At 42.8% G+C, this 13,383-nt stretch overlaps 1 protein-coding gene across 1 annotated transcript; it reads left to right on the forward strand.

Moving 5' to 3' along the window:
* Positions 1-9,842: 9,842 nt before the first annotated feature.
* usb1 (U6 snRNA biogenesis 1) lies at positions 9,843-13,201 on the forward strand. The gene is made up of 7 exons (XM_080505486.1): positions 9,843-10,073; positions 10,245-10,384; positions 10,526-10,709; positions 11,108-11,161; positions 12,190-12,295; positions 12,626-12,706; positions 12,940-13,201. Exons 1-7 carry the CDS (start codon positions 9,895-9,897, stop codon positions 13,048-13,050), a joined length of 855 nt encoding a protein of 284 aa, XP_080361612.1. The 5' UTR covers positions 9,843-9,894; the 3' UTR covers positions 13,051-13,201.
* Positions 13,202-13,383: the final 182 nt, after the last annotated feature.

A 13,383-nucleotide genomic window follows, 5' to 3' on the forward strand; every position in this document is an offset into this window, starting at 1 on the left:
CCCAAAAAACTCCTCCATGGAGCCACACCAGCGATATTTCAAATACCAAAACGATGTTCATAATGATTGTGTTTTTTAACAAAACATTATGCTGCAAAATGTTCCAACAATGCTGCTGATCTGAAGAAAAAAACCAAAACACATTGATTGTGGGATCTGTTGACATCAACTCAATATCTTTTAATTAGGTTAAAACAAAAAGAAAAGTTAATGTCTTTAGTCCACAACTTTGCTTCAGACTTCAAAAAAGATGCGATTTCAAACACAATAATGGAATATTTAACTTTCAGGAATAATCACAGCAGACGTGGGTCTGAATGCAGGTGAATTTCCAAATCAGTAATTGCTATTTTACTGAAAACATTTCAAGGCGATATCAAATCCAAGCATGCCAATACGATACAATGAATTTTAATACATTCCGTTTGTTTTTGTTTTTCATTAAATTGGTTGCCCTAATTTCCATGTGTCCCTTGTCAGTCACAATTTGGCACTGATAAGGATGTAATTTCAAAGATTCCTGCTCTACAGCGACTTTCTAAACAAAGTACAGCAGCTTTTTTTATGGGGGGGGGGGGGGGGGGGGGCAAAATGACATCAAGACTCATCAAGGTTTATAAATGAAAAAAAGTTTTATTTGTTAGTGCTGTGTGTAATTGAATGCTACATACATACAGGTAATCTTAGAATGAATGTACACGAACTGTACGTCGCCACAACAGGTTGTTTTTTTTTTTCTTTTGTCTTCAACATCATTCACAAACTACAGTACAATTTGAAAAAAAGCTATAGGAGGGAACTGTGCTGAGGGGAGGAGGGGAGGGGGGGAGCAGGAGGAGGGGGGCACCAGTTCCCAGGGACCGAAACACAGGAACTAACACAGCAAGCATGCAGAGAGCAAGAGACACCAGGGTCTGACGGGGTGACTTATAGGAGGAAACCGCAGGATGATGGGTGGGTTAACTGGTGCCTGGACTGACATTATTCCAATCAGTTACACTGCAGGAGAATGGATGTAATACTTTGTGCTTGTACAGATCGCTCCTTGCTAATCAGAAAATGGGATGGATTTTATTTTGACAGATGTGCAGCTCAATTTTGCAGGCTTCCCTTTACTGACCCAAGCAATCCTAAATGGAACGGCTGTTCTTTGGCTTTAAACATACTTATTACTGAGATCATCATCATTACACGTTGATGTGTTAATAGTACTTTTAAAAAGAATTCCTAAGCAGGATTGAATTTTATTTATAACCTGGCTGTTTTAAGCGAAAAGGCAGTTTTCACATTTAGTTGAGCTCCTTAAAAGGTGCGATGTGCAAGGCAGTTTAGTTTAAAACCGAAAAATTACCTAATTGGGGTAAAATAATAGCTTTTCTTAAAAGTCAAAGAGATCTGTCTGCAAAGACTTAAAAGTTAAGTTATCATATGGTGATCAAGTCTTGTAATACTACAAGGTGATGCAATGAGTCACTCTAAAATAGTAAAAGGTAAATAAGACAAATCTCAGATTCAGGCTCACCACTGCCACAAATTGGGCAAAAAATTGCATTACTTCAACTGCAAAGCCAATAAAACAAACTGAGATGTTTATATTTTTAGTAACAAGAATATGTGAAACTCCAATCCCAAAGAAATGCCTATTTTTCTTGAGGATTTTTGTCCCAAAGGGATAAATAGTATAGTTCTTCTATTAAAGATCTAATCTAATCAAAAACCCAAAGTTGTACAAACACACAAAAAAAAAATGTTCTTGGGCTTAAAATCTAATGTTTTAGAAGGCAGCCAGGTTACCTTTTCAGGGTTTATCTTGTTCATTGGGCACAATTACACTCAATATTTCAAGTACACCCAGCTTTTCAGTTGAACTGATGGAGCAAAAATGAGTTGAGGTAGCTTAAAAAACCCCAAGTCCTTCTCTACAGCACATAGGTCCTTGCGCTGCACCTGGAGTGTCGATTTTTGAAATCATTTATGCAAATCTGATTATGTGAAAGCACCAATTAACTTGAGAACTTGCAATTCTTGACAAAAAAATTAAATAATCATGAACCCACCCTCCTTTGTTCCTGATGCATTCACCACCAAACTTCAGTTTCCTCGAAGTTCTGGAAGTTGTCGCTGGTTTGGCTTCAGAAACACTTGACATTTTGAACGTTGAATAAAATCCTTGTCGATTTCAACACAACCCTCAAGGCCCTGGTCTCTCCCTCCAGGAATACACATATTCATATCAATTTAAAGAATATTAATAAAAGAAATAATAGAAACAAATGTGAAATCGGAACAAAACATAGTACTTTTCTTTTGACTTTATAAAGAAAAACACCTTTTTCATAATGCCAGATTCAAGAAATTAAAAATAAAATATATGGTGGCTGAAAGGTGCAACTATTTGACCTTGTATTTATGATGATGGAGAAGAGACAAAGCAGAAGAGAAGACGAGGCAGCGTGGCCTCGCTTTAAGGCTAAACAAAAATATATATTCAAAAATAAGAACCATGTTATCTCTGTGTCCTTGCGTTGTATTAAATACTGCACTGAAACCATGAGTCGACAGTGGAGAGAATAGCTAAACTAAAGAGTGATGGCATCCCACGTGAAAACCAACTGTTGGTCAAGGCTTCGTAAGCACAACTAGAATCTCATGGCATTAAAAAAAGAAAAAGAAAAAGAAAAGGCATCATTCACTCTGATGTAGTAATAATAAAACCCCACACAGACACAGAGGATGTGTAACTGGAAATTGACTGAATGAAAAGGTAGTTAAAAAAAACAAAACACGTAAACTATTAAACACAGGGCACCGGTATGGGGTTGCTGCAAGAGGAACAGAACCCAGGGAAAGTTGTGTATCTTGACGCGCGCGAGCTCATCCGACATTGGTAGGTGTGTATTATCATTTGTGAGCGCAAACTGTAACACTTGGCAATGTGTAAAAAGAATGTGCGTACACTGATATTTGCAGTATGCACACGTCAGGTGCCTGTAAGACATGTGGGTATGTGCACTGAGATTTATAGAACAGATATCTCCAGGTCTAATAAAGACCTATTAAGTGCGAGTACTGATATTTAAAGTACATAAAGTTACAGGTCCCAGACTGCACATATTCACCAGCGTCACAGGCTTTCAGTTGGCAGCTTTTACTAGTAAATGTGCCATTTTCTTTGCCCTCAATCTTGACTAGCAGGCTTATTCTTGTTGGGCTGCATCTTCTGAGCTTGCAGCCTTCATAAGCACCGTTGGTAATGCTCGGCGATTACAAACAAAGCGTAGGAAACTGGATAGGACCTCACTTGACGAGTGAGCTTGCAAGTCTTAACCGAGGGCAAATTAAAACAAACGGCAAATGTTTGTAATGGCAGAAGAATAAAGTCCATTTGTCAAAAGACTGAACGGCCCAACTATTTAAAACGGGGACATTTACACGTTCCAACAGGGACTCCGAAGAAGATATTAGACATGAATATTGTATGATATGCTTACAAATTATAATACACACACACATTTTGCTTGCGCTCACACAAATCTCAATATCAAGCACGAACATCAATACACACAACTCCTCCTCCTATGACAGCCCCTCATACAGGTGGATCCAGCAAAAACAGCTCGACACAGACCAGCAAGGTTAGACGTTACTAATATTTTTTTTTTTTTAAAAGAACATAAAATGCAGCAGATTCGCTGACACAGCTCTACTACATTGCTCTTCAGTCTGAATTCCCCCGTTTATCAGAAAACCGCTATACATTCACACACTTGCACGCGGGCGTCTCTTTGAGGTCAGACCCGCGACATACTGGCTCAATCACTGACAAAACAAAAGAAAGACAGCTTGGGTCAAACATTTCACGTGATAAAATGTAGCAATAATACAAAAAACTTGTTTCCCCCCCCCCACATTTGTTCTTTTTTTTTTGTTTTGTTTTTTTAAGAAAGACAAGTTGGACAGCTCATCACCTGGCTAAGTACACTCACACATCCATAATATGTACAGGCTGAGAGAGGAAGTCGAACAGCGCTGACCTCTGTGGGACGATGAAATGTATGCAACTGTACTGAAGGGTGAGGCGAGGGTCACTTTGGCGAGCTGCTGAGAATCGGGGCGCAGCATCATGGAGATTGTTTCATTGTAGGATAGTAGCGTCCCAAATAAGTTTCACTCCATTTAAACTGACGGAGCCTGATTAAAAAAAGATGTGTCAAATGTTGACGTGGGACCAAAACAGTCAAAATAAACTGAGACTAATGACTGAAGATCGATGAATCGAATCAAACCTCGTCAACTTTTAAACACCTAACCAACAGTCTCAGATTATGAATAGAATTAGGAGGAAAGGGTTGAAATCTTTTGGCCTGATGTTAACCAGTGTCAGACCAAGAGGTGGATTCAAAATGATTTTGAACCGTTTGTCGGGATGATAAAAGGGACATTTTTGTTTTGATCTCTTTGAGGGGAAGACCTACTTATTTGTTATGCAACAATCCCATGTGACTGGAAGTGAGTGTGAATGACGGGAGTGAACTAACTGTGGCCTCAGCACAGCTCCCGATGTCCAAGTGTGAGGCTGAGGTGAGAAGACAAATCCTAGTTTTTTTTTTTCTTCCAGGGAATTAAGAAGTTCGGATTCACGTTAACTTGTTGGGTAAGCAGAGGAATAAAACCCTGATGGTGGGAATGAGAGAAATAACAACAGCCCGTGTTAATCCTGAATATGCACGTGTAAAAATGAGGCTGGGAAACAGCTTGTTAGGGGCAGACAAGAGGACACGGTGCCTATGGTTCTGTCCATTCAGAGCAAAAAAGAAGAAAATTCTTAAAAAAGGGTTTATAAGCACTGGGGCACAGGATAACCGCCTCCATCCGCCGTGTGCTGCACCGTGTGATCCTGCAAAGAGCCCAAGTCACTGAACCGCTCGCCACACCACACACACTTGAACTGCCCCTCTCGGGAGTGCGTGCTCTGGTGTTTGGTCAAGTGCTCGCGCTGTTTGAAGCCCTTGTTGCAGTGGCCACATTTGTACGGCTTCTCGCCCGTGTGAACACGCCGGTGCCGGTTCAGGTCCGACGAGTACTTGAAACGTTTTTCGCACTCCGGGCATTTCAGCGGCTTCTCCCGCGACGGGTCACAGCGGTGCTGGACGAACTCCGAGGAGGACAGGAAGCGGCGGTCGCAGAGCGAACACTTGAGGGGCTTCTCTTGGCAGTGCGAGTTTTGGTGACGCTGCAACGTGGAGCTCTTTTTGTAACCTTTGCCGCAGACGTCGCACTTGTACGGCTTGTCGGGCGAGGAGGTGGACGGCTCGCCGCACTTGTGTCTGAGCAGCTCTCCCGACTGACTGAACTCCTTCCCGCAGGAGGCGCACTTGAACAGGTTGTCCATGCCGTGGACGTGCTGGTGGTAGAGGAGGTGGGAGGGCTGCATGAAGCCCTTGTCGCAGAGGTTGCATTTGAAGGGCCGGTCGGTGGGGTCCTTGTGCGTGCGTCGGTGGCGGACCAGCGCATACTGCTGCCTGAAGCTCATCTGACACTCGTCACAGTGAAAGGGACGCTCCTCCGAGTGCGTGCGCTCGTGCTGGCGGAGGTCCGACGGCCGCTTGAAGCCCTTCCCGCAGGTGGCGCAGCGAAACGGGCGGGAGCCCTGCGGGTGGCAGGGGTGGTGCAGGAGCTCGGACGACTCTTTGAAGTGCAACTCGCACAGGTTGCACTTGAATAGGTGCTCGCCGGAGTGCACGTACATGTGGCGCACCAGGTGGGAGCGGTGCTTGAAACTCTTTTCACACACGGCGCACTTGAAGGGACGGTCGTTGCTGTGGGTCCGCTGGTGGTGCTGGAGGTGTGATGACTGGCTAAAGGCCTTGTCGCACGTGTCACATTTGAAGGGCTTCTCCCCCGTGTGCACCCTCTCGTGCCGCGTAAGTTCTGAAAGATGTTTGAAACCTTTCTGACATATGGGGCATTTGTACGGCCTATCCCGAGCCGACGGGAAGGGGAGGATGGATGAGCTGCTGCTGGCCGAAGCCCCATCGGGCTGCTGGGAGTTGCTGGAGGAGTTGGGCGTGGCGTTGCCGGACGAGCCGGGTCGGTAGGTCTTCTCGCAGATCGAACACTTCATCGGATTGGAGCTGTTGTGTGAGCTGTGGTGCTGAGCTAAAGAGGTGAGCAGGGAGAAGCCCATCTTGCATACCCCGCACACAAACGGCTTCTGCTCTACCTGAACGCACTGATGCTCCAGCAGGTCCGTGGCCTGGTGGAAAATCTTCAAGCACTGGGTGCACTGGAACGACCTGTCCTGACTCACCATGCACTGATGTTCGTGTGGATTGGACAGATGGGAGATATCGTGACCACAAGCCCCACACTTGTGTCCCCCCTCGGTCCCAACCTGTAAAGAGGTCTGCTGGGTCGGGTGCTGCTGCTGCTGCTGACTGTGCTGCCCACCTCCGTGCGGCTGCTGCTGACTGTGTTGGCCATGCTGGGGCTGCTGCTGTAGAGACGCAGCGTCCTGCTGCAGAACAATCCCATACACGGCACAGCCCAGCGCGTTCTCCGCTCCTGGAGGGATGGTGTGGACGACTGGAGGCGGAGCGTGCTGCTGCCACGCCTCGCTCATGCGGGCTCGGGTGTAGGGGTTCAGTTTGGCAGCAGGTGTGGCCCAACTACAAGAAAGAGACATGAGATATTCAGAGGACTGGGAGCAAAGCTTCGGAGTATGAGGGCATATCAATGGAAAAATAACTCACTCCATGGTTGCAAGTGGCAACAACACACTGGAAAGGGCTCTGGGTGACCAGAGGCTCTGATGATAAGAGTGACGTACACTGCACGGGACAGGAGCCGCGTGGACTCCAGGCGTGTGTGCAGAAGTGAAGGATTTTCACTGTCTCTTTACCTTTCAAATGGAATCTATATGGAAAACAGGTTCAAAAAGACTCAGAATATAAACATCACAAAGGAGTTAGTATACTTAATATTTCTAGATCATTTGCAAAGCTGGTGATCTGTGCGTGATTTATTAAGTAATAGTAAATAAAGGAAAGAGCTCCTTCCTACATACAACTGACAGAGATGAGTCTCTGTATGAATGTGCTTATTAAGAACATCAAGGTCCAAAATCAATAGAGCTGGGGGCTACTCCTTATATTTTCATCTTGTCAGAGGGCTACTTCAGTGTTGAAGTACTATAAAGAAAAACAACATCTACAGTCCAACTACTTAAGTTCCTGCTTTTCAAGTCCAAAACCAAATGTGCTATACATTTGATCACTTAGGGAGCTATGGATAAACTTATTGAAAGCTTTGAATGCGCTGCATGTAAGCAGTTGCTCTCGTCTATAGAATCACGGTGGCCAATTTATTAGGAACACCTACATAAAGTGTTTGTTGCACCTGATGCAGGAGGAATGTGGAAATAAATACAGTTCAAGAGTATTAAAATAGTAAAATAATTAAATGCTTCGATGAGTTTTGTCTTTCTACGTTGAAAAAAAAACCTGCCAAGCTATTCTGATTTTCAAAAATGAGGAGGATCTAAATGTGAGAAATTAACCGCGTTTCTTCACTTTTCGTGTTTCGGAGACAATTTTTTTGCTTGATATTGGCATGATTTTAAACTCTTTGGTCGTAAACAATAGGGATGCTCCGGGGATGTGCAACATCCGCTAAAGCGCAAATACACAAGAGCAAGTGATCTTATTAACACACACGCTTTCCCCACACACTCTCTCTAACCAGGGCCGGTGTGTGGTTCTGTAGTTTCACATTAATCCATGCAGAAATTCAAAACACTCGGCAATTCGCGGCTAAAAAGTGGAAGGCACCGTCTGCTCGTTACAGCGCCTCCGGACGAAGCATAGCTTAGCTTAGCCTAGCCTAGCCTAGCCTAGCTGAGCCACAGACGCGCAAAATGAACGTGACGTTAGCACTGTTAGCTTCGGGAAAATATTAGCCAGGCAGATATTCGAGGGCTGCGTATAAACAACTAGAAGAGACTCCCGCGGGTACTGACCTGCGGCGTCCGGTGACTCCAACCAGGTTGCGCTAATATACCGGCGGGTTAGCCGCTCCGCCTTAAGACCGCGTTAGGTTCCTTCTTCACATCCGCAAAAGGCGCTCCGATGCTCCGTTGTTAGAGCTGCCAAGGCTCCGGCGGCCGAAAGGTTCCTATCGGCGGGGTCATTAAAAAAAGGCGCAAATTCTGCCACATCTTCCTCTATCGCCTCAAAAAGGGCACCTTGTTACGCTGACATGCACCAGAATAGCAGGGCATCCTCCCCGGCGGCGGAATTGCGAGCATTTTGGAATAAATTGGAAGCTAGCTGTCGGATAGCTCCGGAGCCCCTGCCCGCGCACGGGAACATGAATAAAGCAAGAGTTAATTGGCACGCTCACAATCCACACACACGCTCACAATCCACACACACACACACACACACACACACACACACACACACACACACACACACACACACACACACACACACACACACACACACACACACACACACACTGCCTTGTGTGTGATGGATTTCACGCAACAATCTGCAATATAACATAATATATAATTTAAAGAAGCAATTAATTTTAAGGTCTAATTTGGTATTTTAGAGTATTTGTTTTTTAATTGTGCATGTATTTATCAATTGCATTATTGCATCTTACACAATGCATACCAAACTATATTTTTCACTGCAAAAGATGCACCCAGTGTTTTTATTTTCATTAGATTTTTATTATGTCTGCAGCCGACACTACACTTGCCATATTTAAGAAAATACACAATCCATGTACATCCTTTGCATTTGACAATAATGAGTCAATTAATTTTGCTTTTTCTTTGCATTATGATCAATACACTAAAACTTTATGCGCCATGGACAATCTGCAATTGCTTTTATTTGGCTGTTTTGTCATTTAGTCATAATAAATAATCATCTAGTCATCTTCTATTCAGTTTTATCAGTTTTGCCACTAACCACTGCACCAATTATTTCATTCAATTCACCATGATTTTCCTTTGAAGGTGGGAGTATTCTTATGTTAAATTGACATTGTGCTAACACAATGCATTTGTCAACTTTAATTTAAGCCCACACTGAGCTTCAGTCGTTTTGAAATCTGGGGAAAAGAATTAATTGTAATATTCTTGTGAATTACAATCGGGAAACTCTCATTGTTATGAACAACCTAACACAAATGCAAATAATTAAACAGTTTATTGAATCTGCACTGAATTCCTGATGACTTTACAATACGTTGTCATAACTATCTCCTTGATTAAGAACAACAGAATGTGTCTGCAAAATTTACAAACAAAAGAGTCGTTTTATGTTATATGTTAATTGTTATACACTGATTTTGTTCTATAACCTTCGAAATGAAGACAACCACCAACGAAGCTTTCATGGTTTGGCTATTTTAAGCAGTTGCTGTGAACAAATTTAATACCTCAGAAAAATGTTGGTTTAATGAATCAGTGAAACTTTCTTTTGTTGAAGATTAGGAAAGTGACTATATTTATTTTAACTGGTTAAATATTAAGACGCGCTTTTATACGATTTTCACATTTATCACATGTATTTTCAAGATACAAGTCTCTCTGGAAGTTTATTTGATTTGCAGTAAGTAAAGAAAATAAATAAATAACGTTGTTTTTTTGTTTTTTTTAAAGCTCCACGGCGCAGGTTGAAGGCAAAAGGCGGAACAAAGTAACCAATGGCGCTGTGTTGCACAGGGACCGTTAACACGGTTACAACAGGTTGTTTACACACCAGACATGGCGGAGTCCCGCGCTGTTTGTGTACTTAAAGCATAATAACATTTAACACGTTTAAACGACGCCGTTTCCAGTCCGGACTTGAGTTTATACGATGTGATGTGGTGAAGATGTTGGTCGGTTACAGCAGCAGCAGCTCGGAGGAGGAGGATGCGGGGGCCGGAAGTGAAGCTGAGAGGAAGAAAAGTTTGCCTCAGAAGAAGCAGGACGAGGAAGATGATGATGATTATGGGTATGAAGATGATTTCCCTGCGACGAAGAAACCCAGAACTGAGGTGTCTAGAAGCAGGTCTGTTTGAGTATAAACTGCGTCCTGTGTGTGAATTATCCCTGAATGTGATGAGAAAATATATTAAAAAAAAATGTAACATGTTACTTGTGTTGTTTGTTATCTCTGTCCTGAGGACAGCAGCTAATGTTAACTAATGCTAATGTGTTCGTGTCACTGTGTTTCCTGTAGACTTCCTGTGCCCGGATGCCTGTTGGCCATGTTTCCAGATGATGAGGAGCCACAGACTGCAGACGACTCACTTCACGGTGGACGGATACGCTCCTTCAAGCACGAGAGAGGAAACTGGGCCACCTATGTGTATTTGCCATGTAAGTCCACAACTAATCGCCACGCCTCTGCCAGTGCAGCCACTGCTGCTAGAGTCCTGAGGCAGTACAAACCATCACTGAGGTCACTTTTAATGAACCATTACATACTGTGTGGCGTAATCTCTGTCCCTCCGTCACCAGACCAGCCCGAGGAGGACTTCACGGAGCTTTTGGGGGAGCTGCTCCAGACGGCAGGGACCCTGGGTGTGGTTCTGACTGCGCAGGAGGAGTTCCACCTCAGCCTGTCTCAGACGGTGGTGCTCAAACATCACTGGATCCAGCTCTTCACGCAGAGCCTGAGGGCCGGCCTGGGACGCTGCAGACGGTGGGTTTACAATTTCATCTGTTAGAAGTATGGACAGATGTCTTGGATTCTGTGATACGCACTGCTTTGCATCAATGTTGACGTTTTTTTAATTAGACTCCCAAGACATATTGCAGGTCATGTGTGTATTCTAGGAAGTATTGCATTTAAATTGAAAAGAAATCTTGAATAAAGTTGTAGAGAGTGATCAGTGTTTATGTAGAAGGTGGAACAGGTTCGTGAGGATACTGTCTCCACCTCGTTTTATTCATTTATTCTCTTATTTGAGCTTAATTGATTCTGATTATTCTTTTCTTTTTCTTTTCTTTTTTTTTGTTGCTATATTCTGTTTAATGGAAAATAAGTTTAAAAAGAGAGATAATGATGTCAGAATTTGCCCTTGCATTTCTCGTTGCCAGGTTCCAGTGCTTGGCGGGGAAGCTGAAGGTCTACTGTAATGCAGAGAGGACCAGGTACAGTCAAAACCCGACCTGACCAGTTTTACAGGCTGCATGTTCAGGAGGGCAGTCGTCAGTTTGGAGGGCTTGGATTTGTATTTGTAAAGAAAAAGGCATCCCATGTGAAAACTAACAAACTCCAGGCTTGTGGCTGCAAGTTACCATGATGGAGAGCCTTGTAAACAGGAAGCGGCAGAATAAAAGCTTCAATCCAATAAGTTTGTGTACATACGATACAACAGTTTGAACTTGAGGTTTCTTTCACTATTCATGCCTCTGGACTCCCATCTCTAATGTGCTGAAATCTTAGTTGTCACATGCATATTAAAACAGGTTTCTTCTTATAGGCTCGGCTCAACAATCTGAGTTTTTTATGCATCCATCTCCATCTGTGGTTTAAGACTTTTTCTCATAAGTTCAGATTTTTATTTTTCACTAAACGTTTGAATGTTTACTTTTCCAGTTTGATAGGTTAATGCAAACTATAGTGACAGTCTTTCCTTTTCATATGTGGAAGCCTTTTTTTATAAATGGAAAGAAAAACATTTGAAAAATATATACTGTATGTATAGTTTAAATAAAAGACCACAGGTAGGCATGATGGATAGATCGTATCTATGAATCTTTTACCCACATACTTTACTATTTATCTGACTCATGTTTAATACTTAAAAAAAAAAAAATGTAATCTTACTTTAAATATTTACTTTGTTTTTTTTCATGAATTAATTGTCTAATTTGTTTATTTTACCATGCTGAATAATAATTTTATCTTGGTTTTAGTCTTTTTTTCCCCCTCAATTTCATCGAAAGTCTCAGTGTTTTAATTATTTCATCTTTGTATTTATTCTTCATTCTTTGTCCTCTGTGGCTCTTCTGTTTAATTTTCAAATTTTGGTAATGAAGCACCTCATGTTACTTTTATTGTGAGAAATGTGTTGTAGACCTAAAGATCGACTGATTGGACTTCAAGTGGAGTCCGTCTGTGTTTGTGAGGGTCGGTCTGAGCTCAGTGTGGACTGCTGACGTCTGTCCCCTTCCAGGACCTTCCTGGGGATGGAGGTGTGGACTGGACACGCTCCGCTGTTGGAGCTGGTTCGGCTTGTGGACCAAACGATGACAGAGTTTCGCCTGGAGACTTTCTATGAGGTCAGTAATCCTCAAACCTGAACACACACAAACTGTTTAACCTGTGAAACAAGCATGTGGATTGCTGGCGTTTCAATCGGTATATTCATACCAATCTAAAATGTAAATATGTTGAGGTTAAGGCGTTTTGATCGTTGATCGCTGTTAAATTCATTAAGTTGTGCAGCTTCAATGTGGATGAATGGTACTTCGTTTTAAATCTACTTAAGTCAGTTTAAGCACAGTTGCAAAGTACAAATACTCTTTTGGTGGTTACATAACACAGCCGGAGATTTCATCATGGATTACTTGAGTCAAGGTTCATGAATCCGCTGCCCGATTCCCTTGCAGGATCCGTCGTTCCACGTGAGTCTGGCCTGGTGTGTCGGCGACTCCTCGGTGCAGATGAAGGAATGTTTGCAGCAGCTGCAGGTACGATGATCATCTCGCCTGTGTACTTTAAATCTCCACACTGACACCACGGTGCTCTCTGTTTTACAATCATTCACAGCGGCCGGGGACTCGCACTCAGTGTAACTCTTGCAAAACATTTTTTATTCCTAATTTACTTTAATGGAATGACTTTGATAAGAATACATGAAAATGATCGTGGTTTTCCTTCCACATTTATCACCACTCAAGTTTATTTGTGAAAATGATTGTAGAGCCTGGTGGACGAGCATGAAGACGGGCCTTTTCAGTTGAAGTTGGAGTGCTCGGAGCTGCGCTGCAGGACGGGAAACAAGACTTTTCGCTTCCCTTTGCAGTCTACATGAGTGAAACTGAGACCAACTGCACCAGAGAGCGACTCACCGTCACCTCTCAGCTGTCTTCACTGCGACAAAGAAATCCTTTGATACCTGCTGCTGTTAGAACAAAGACAATCGCGCAAAAATAATTAAAGTATTTTCTTATTTTTTACATTGAACTGACTGTATAAATAAAGTGTTTTTTTTATACTTAAGGTTTGTGATAGCCTCATGGTTTACATTTCCACATGCACAGATGAAGCAGTTTACCATCGCTTTAGACCCTTACAATGAAGGTTTCGCTCCACATTAATGTCGATATATAACACTTAATGAAGACAAAGGTCACTGTTTACTTTA

Source organism: Blennius ocellaris (assembly GCF_963422515.1).
Source record: "Blennius ocellaris genome assembly, chromosome: 11".
Classification (NCBI taxonomy): Eukaryota; Metazoa; Chordata; class Actinopteri; order Blenniiformes; family Blenniidae; genus Blennius; species Blennius ocellaris.

Bases quoted from the DNA above. Each gene is read 5' to 3' on its own strand.
- usb1 (XM_080505486.1), top strand. From the start codon at position 9,895: ATGTTGGTCGGTTACAGCAGCAGCAGCTCGGAGGAGGAGGATGCGGGG. The intron at 10,074-10,244 runs GTCTGTTTGAGT...TGTTTCCTGTAG, and splicing joins ACTGAGGTGTCTAGAAGCAG to ACTTCCTGTGCCCGGATGCC. The intron at 12,296-12,625 runs GTCAGTAATCCT...ATTCCCTTGCAG, and splicing joins GCCTGGAGACTTTCTATGAG to GATCCGTCGTTCCACGTGAG.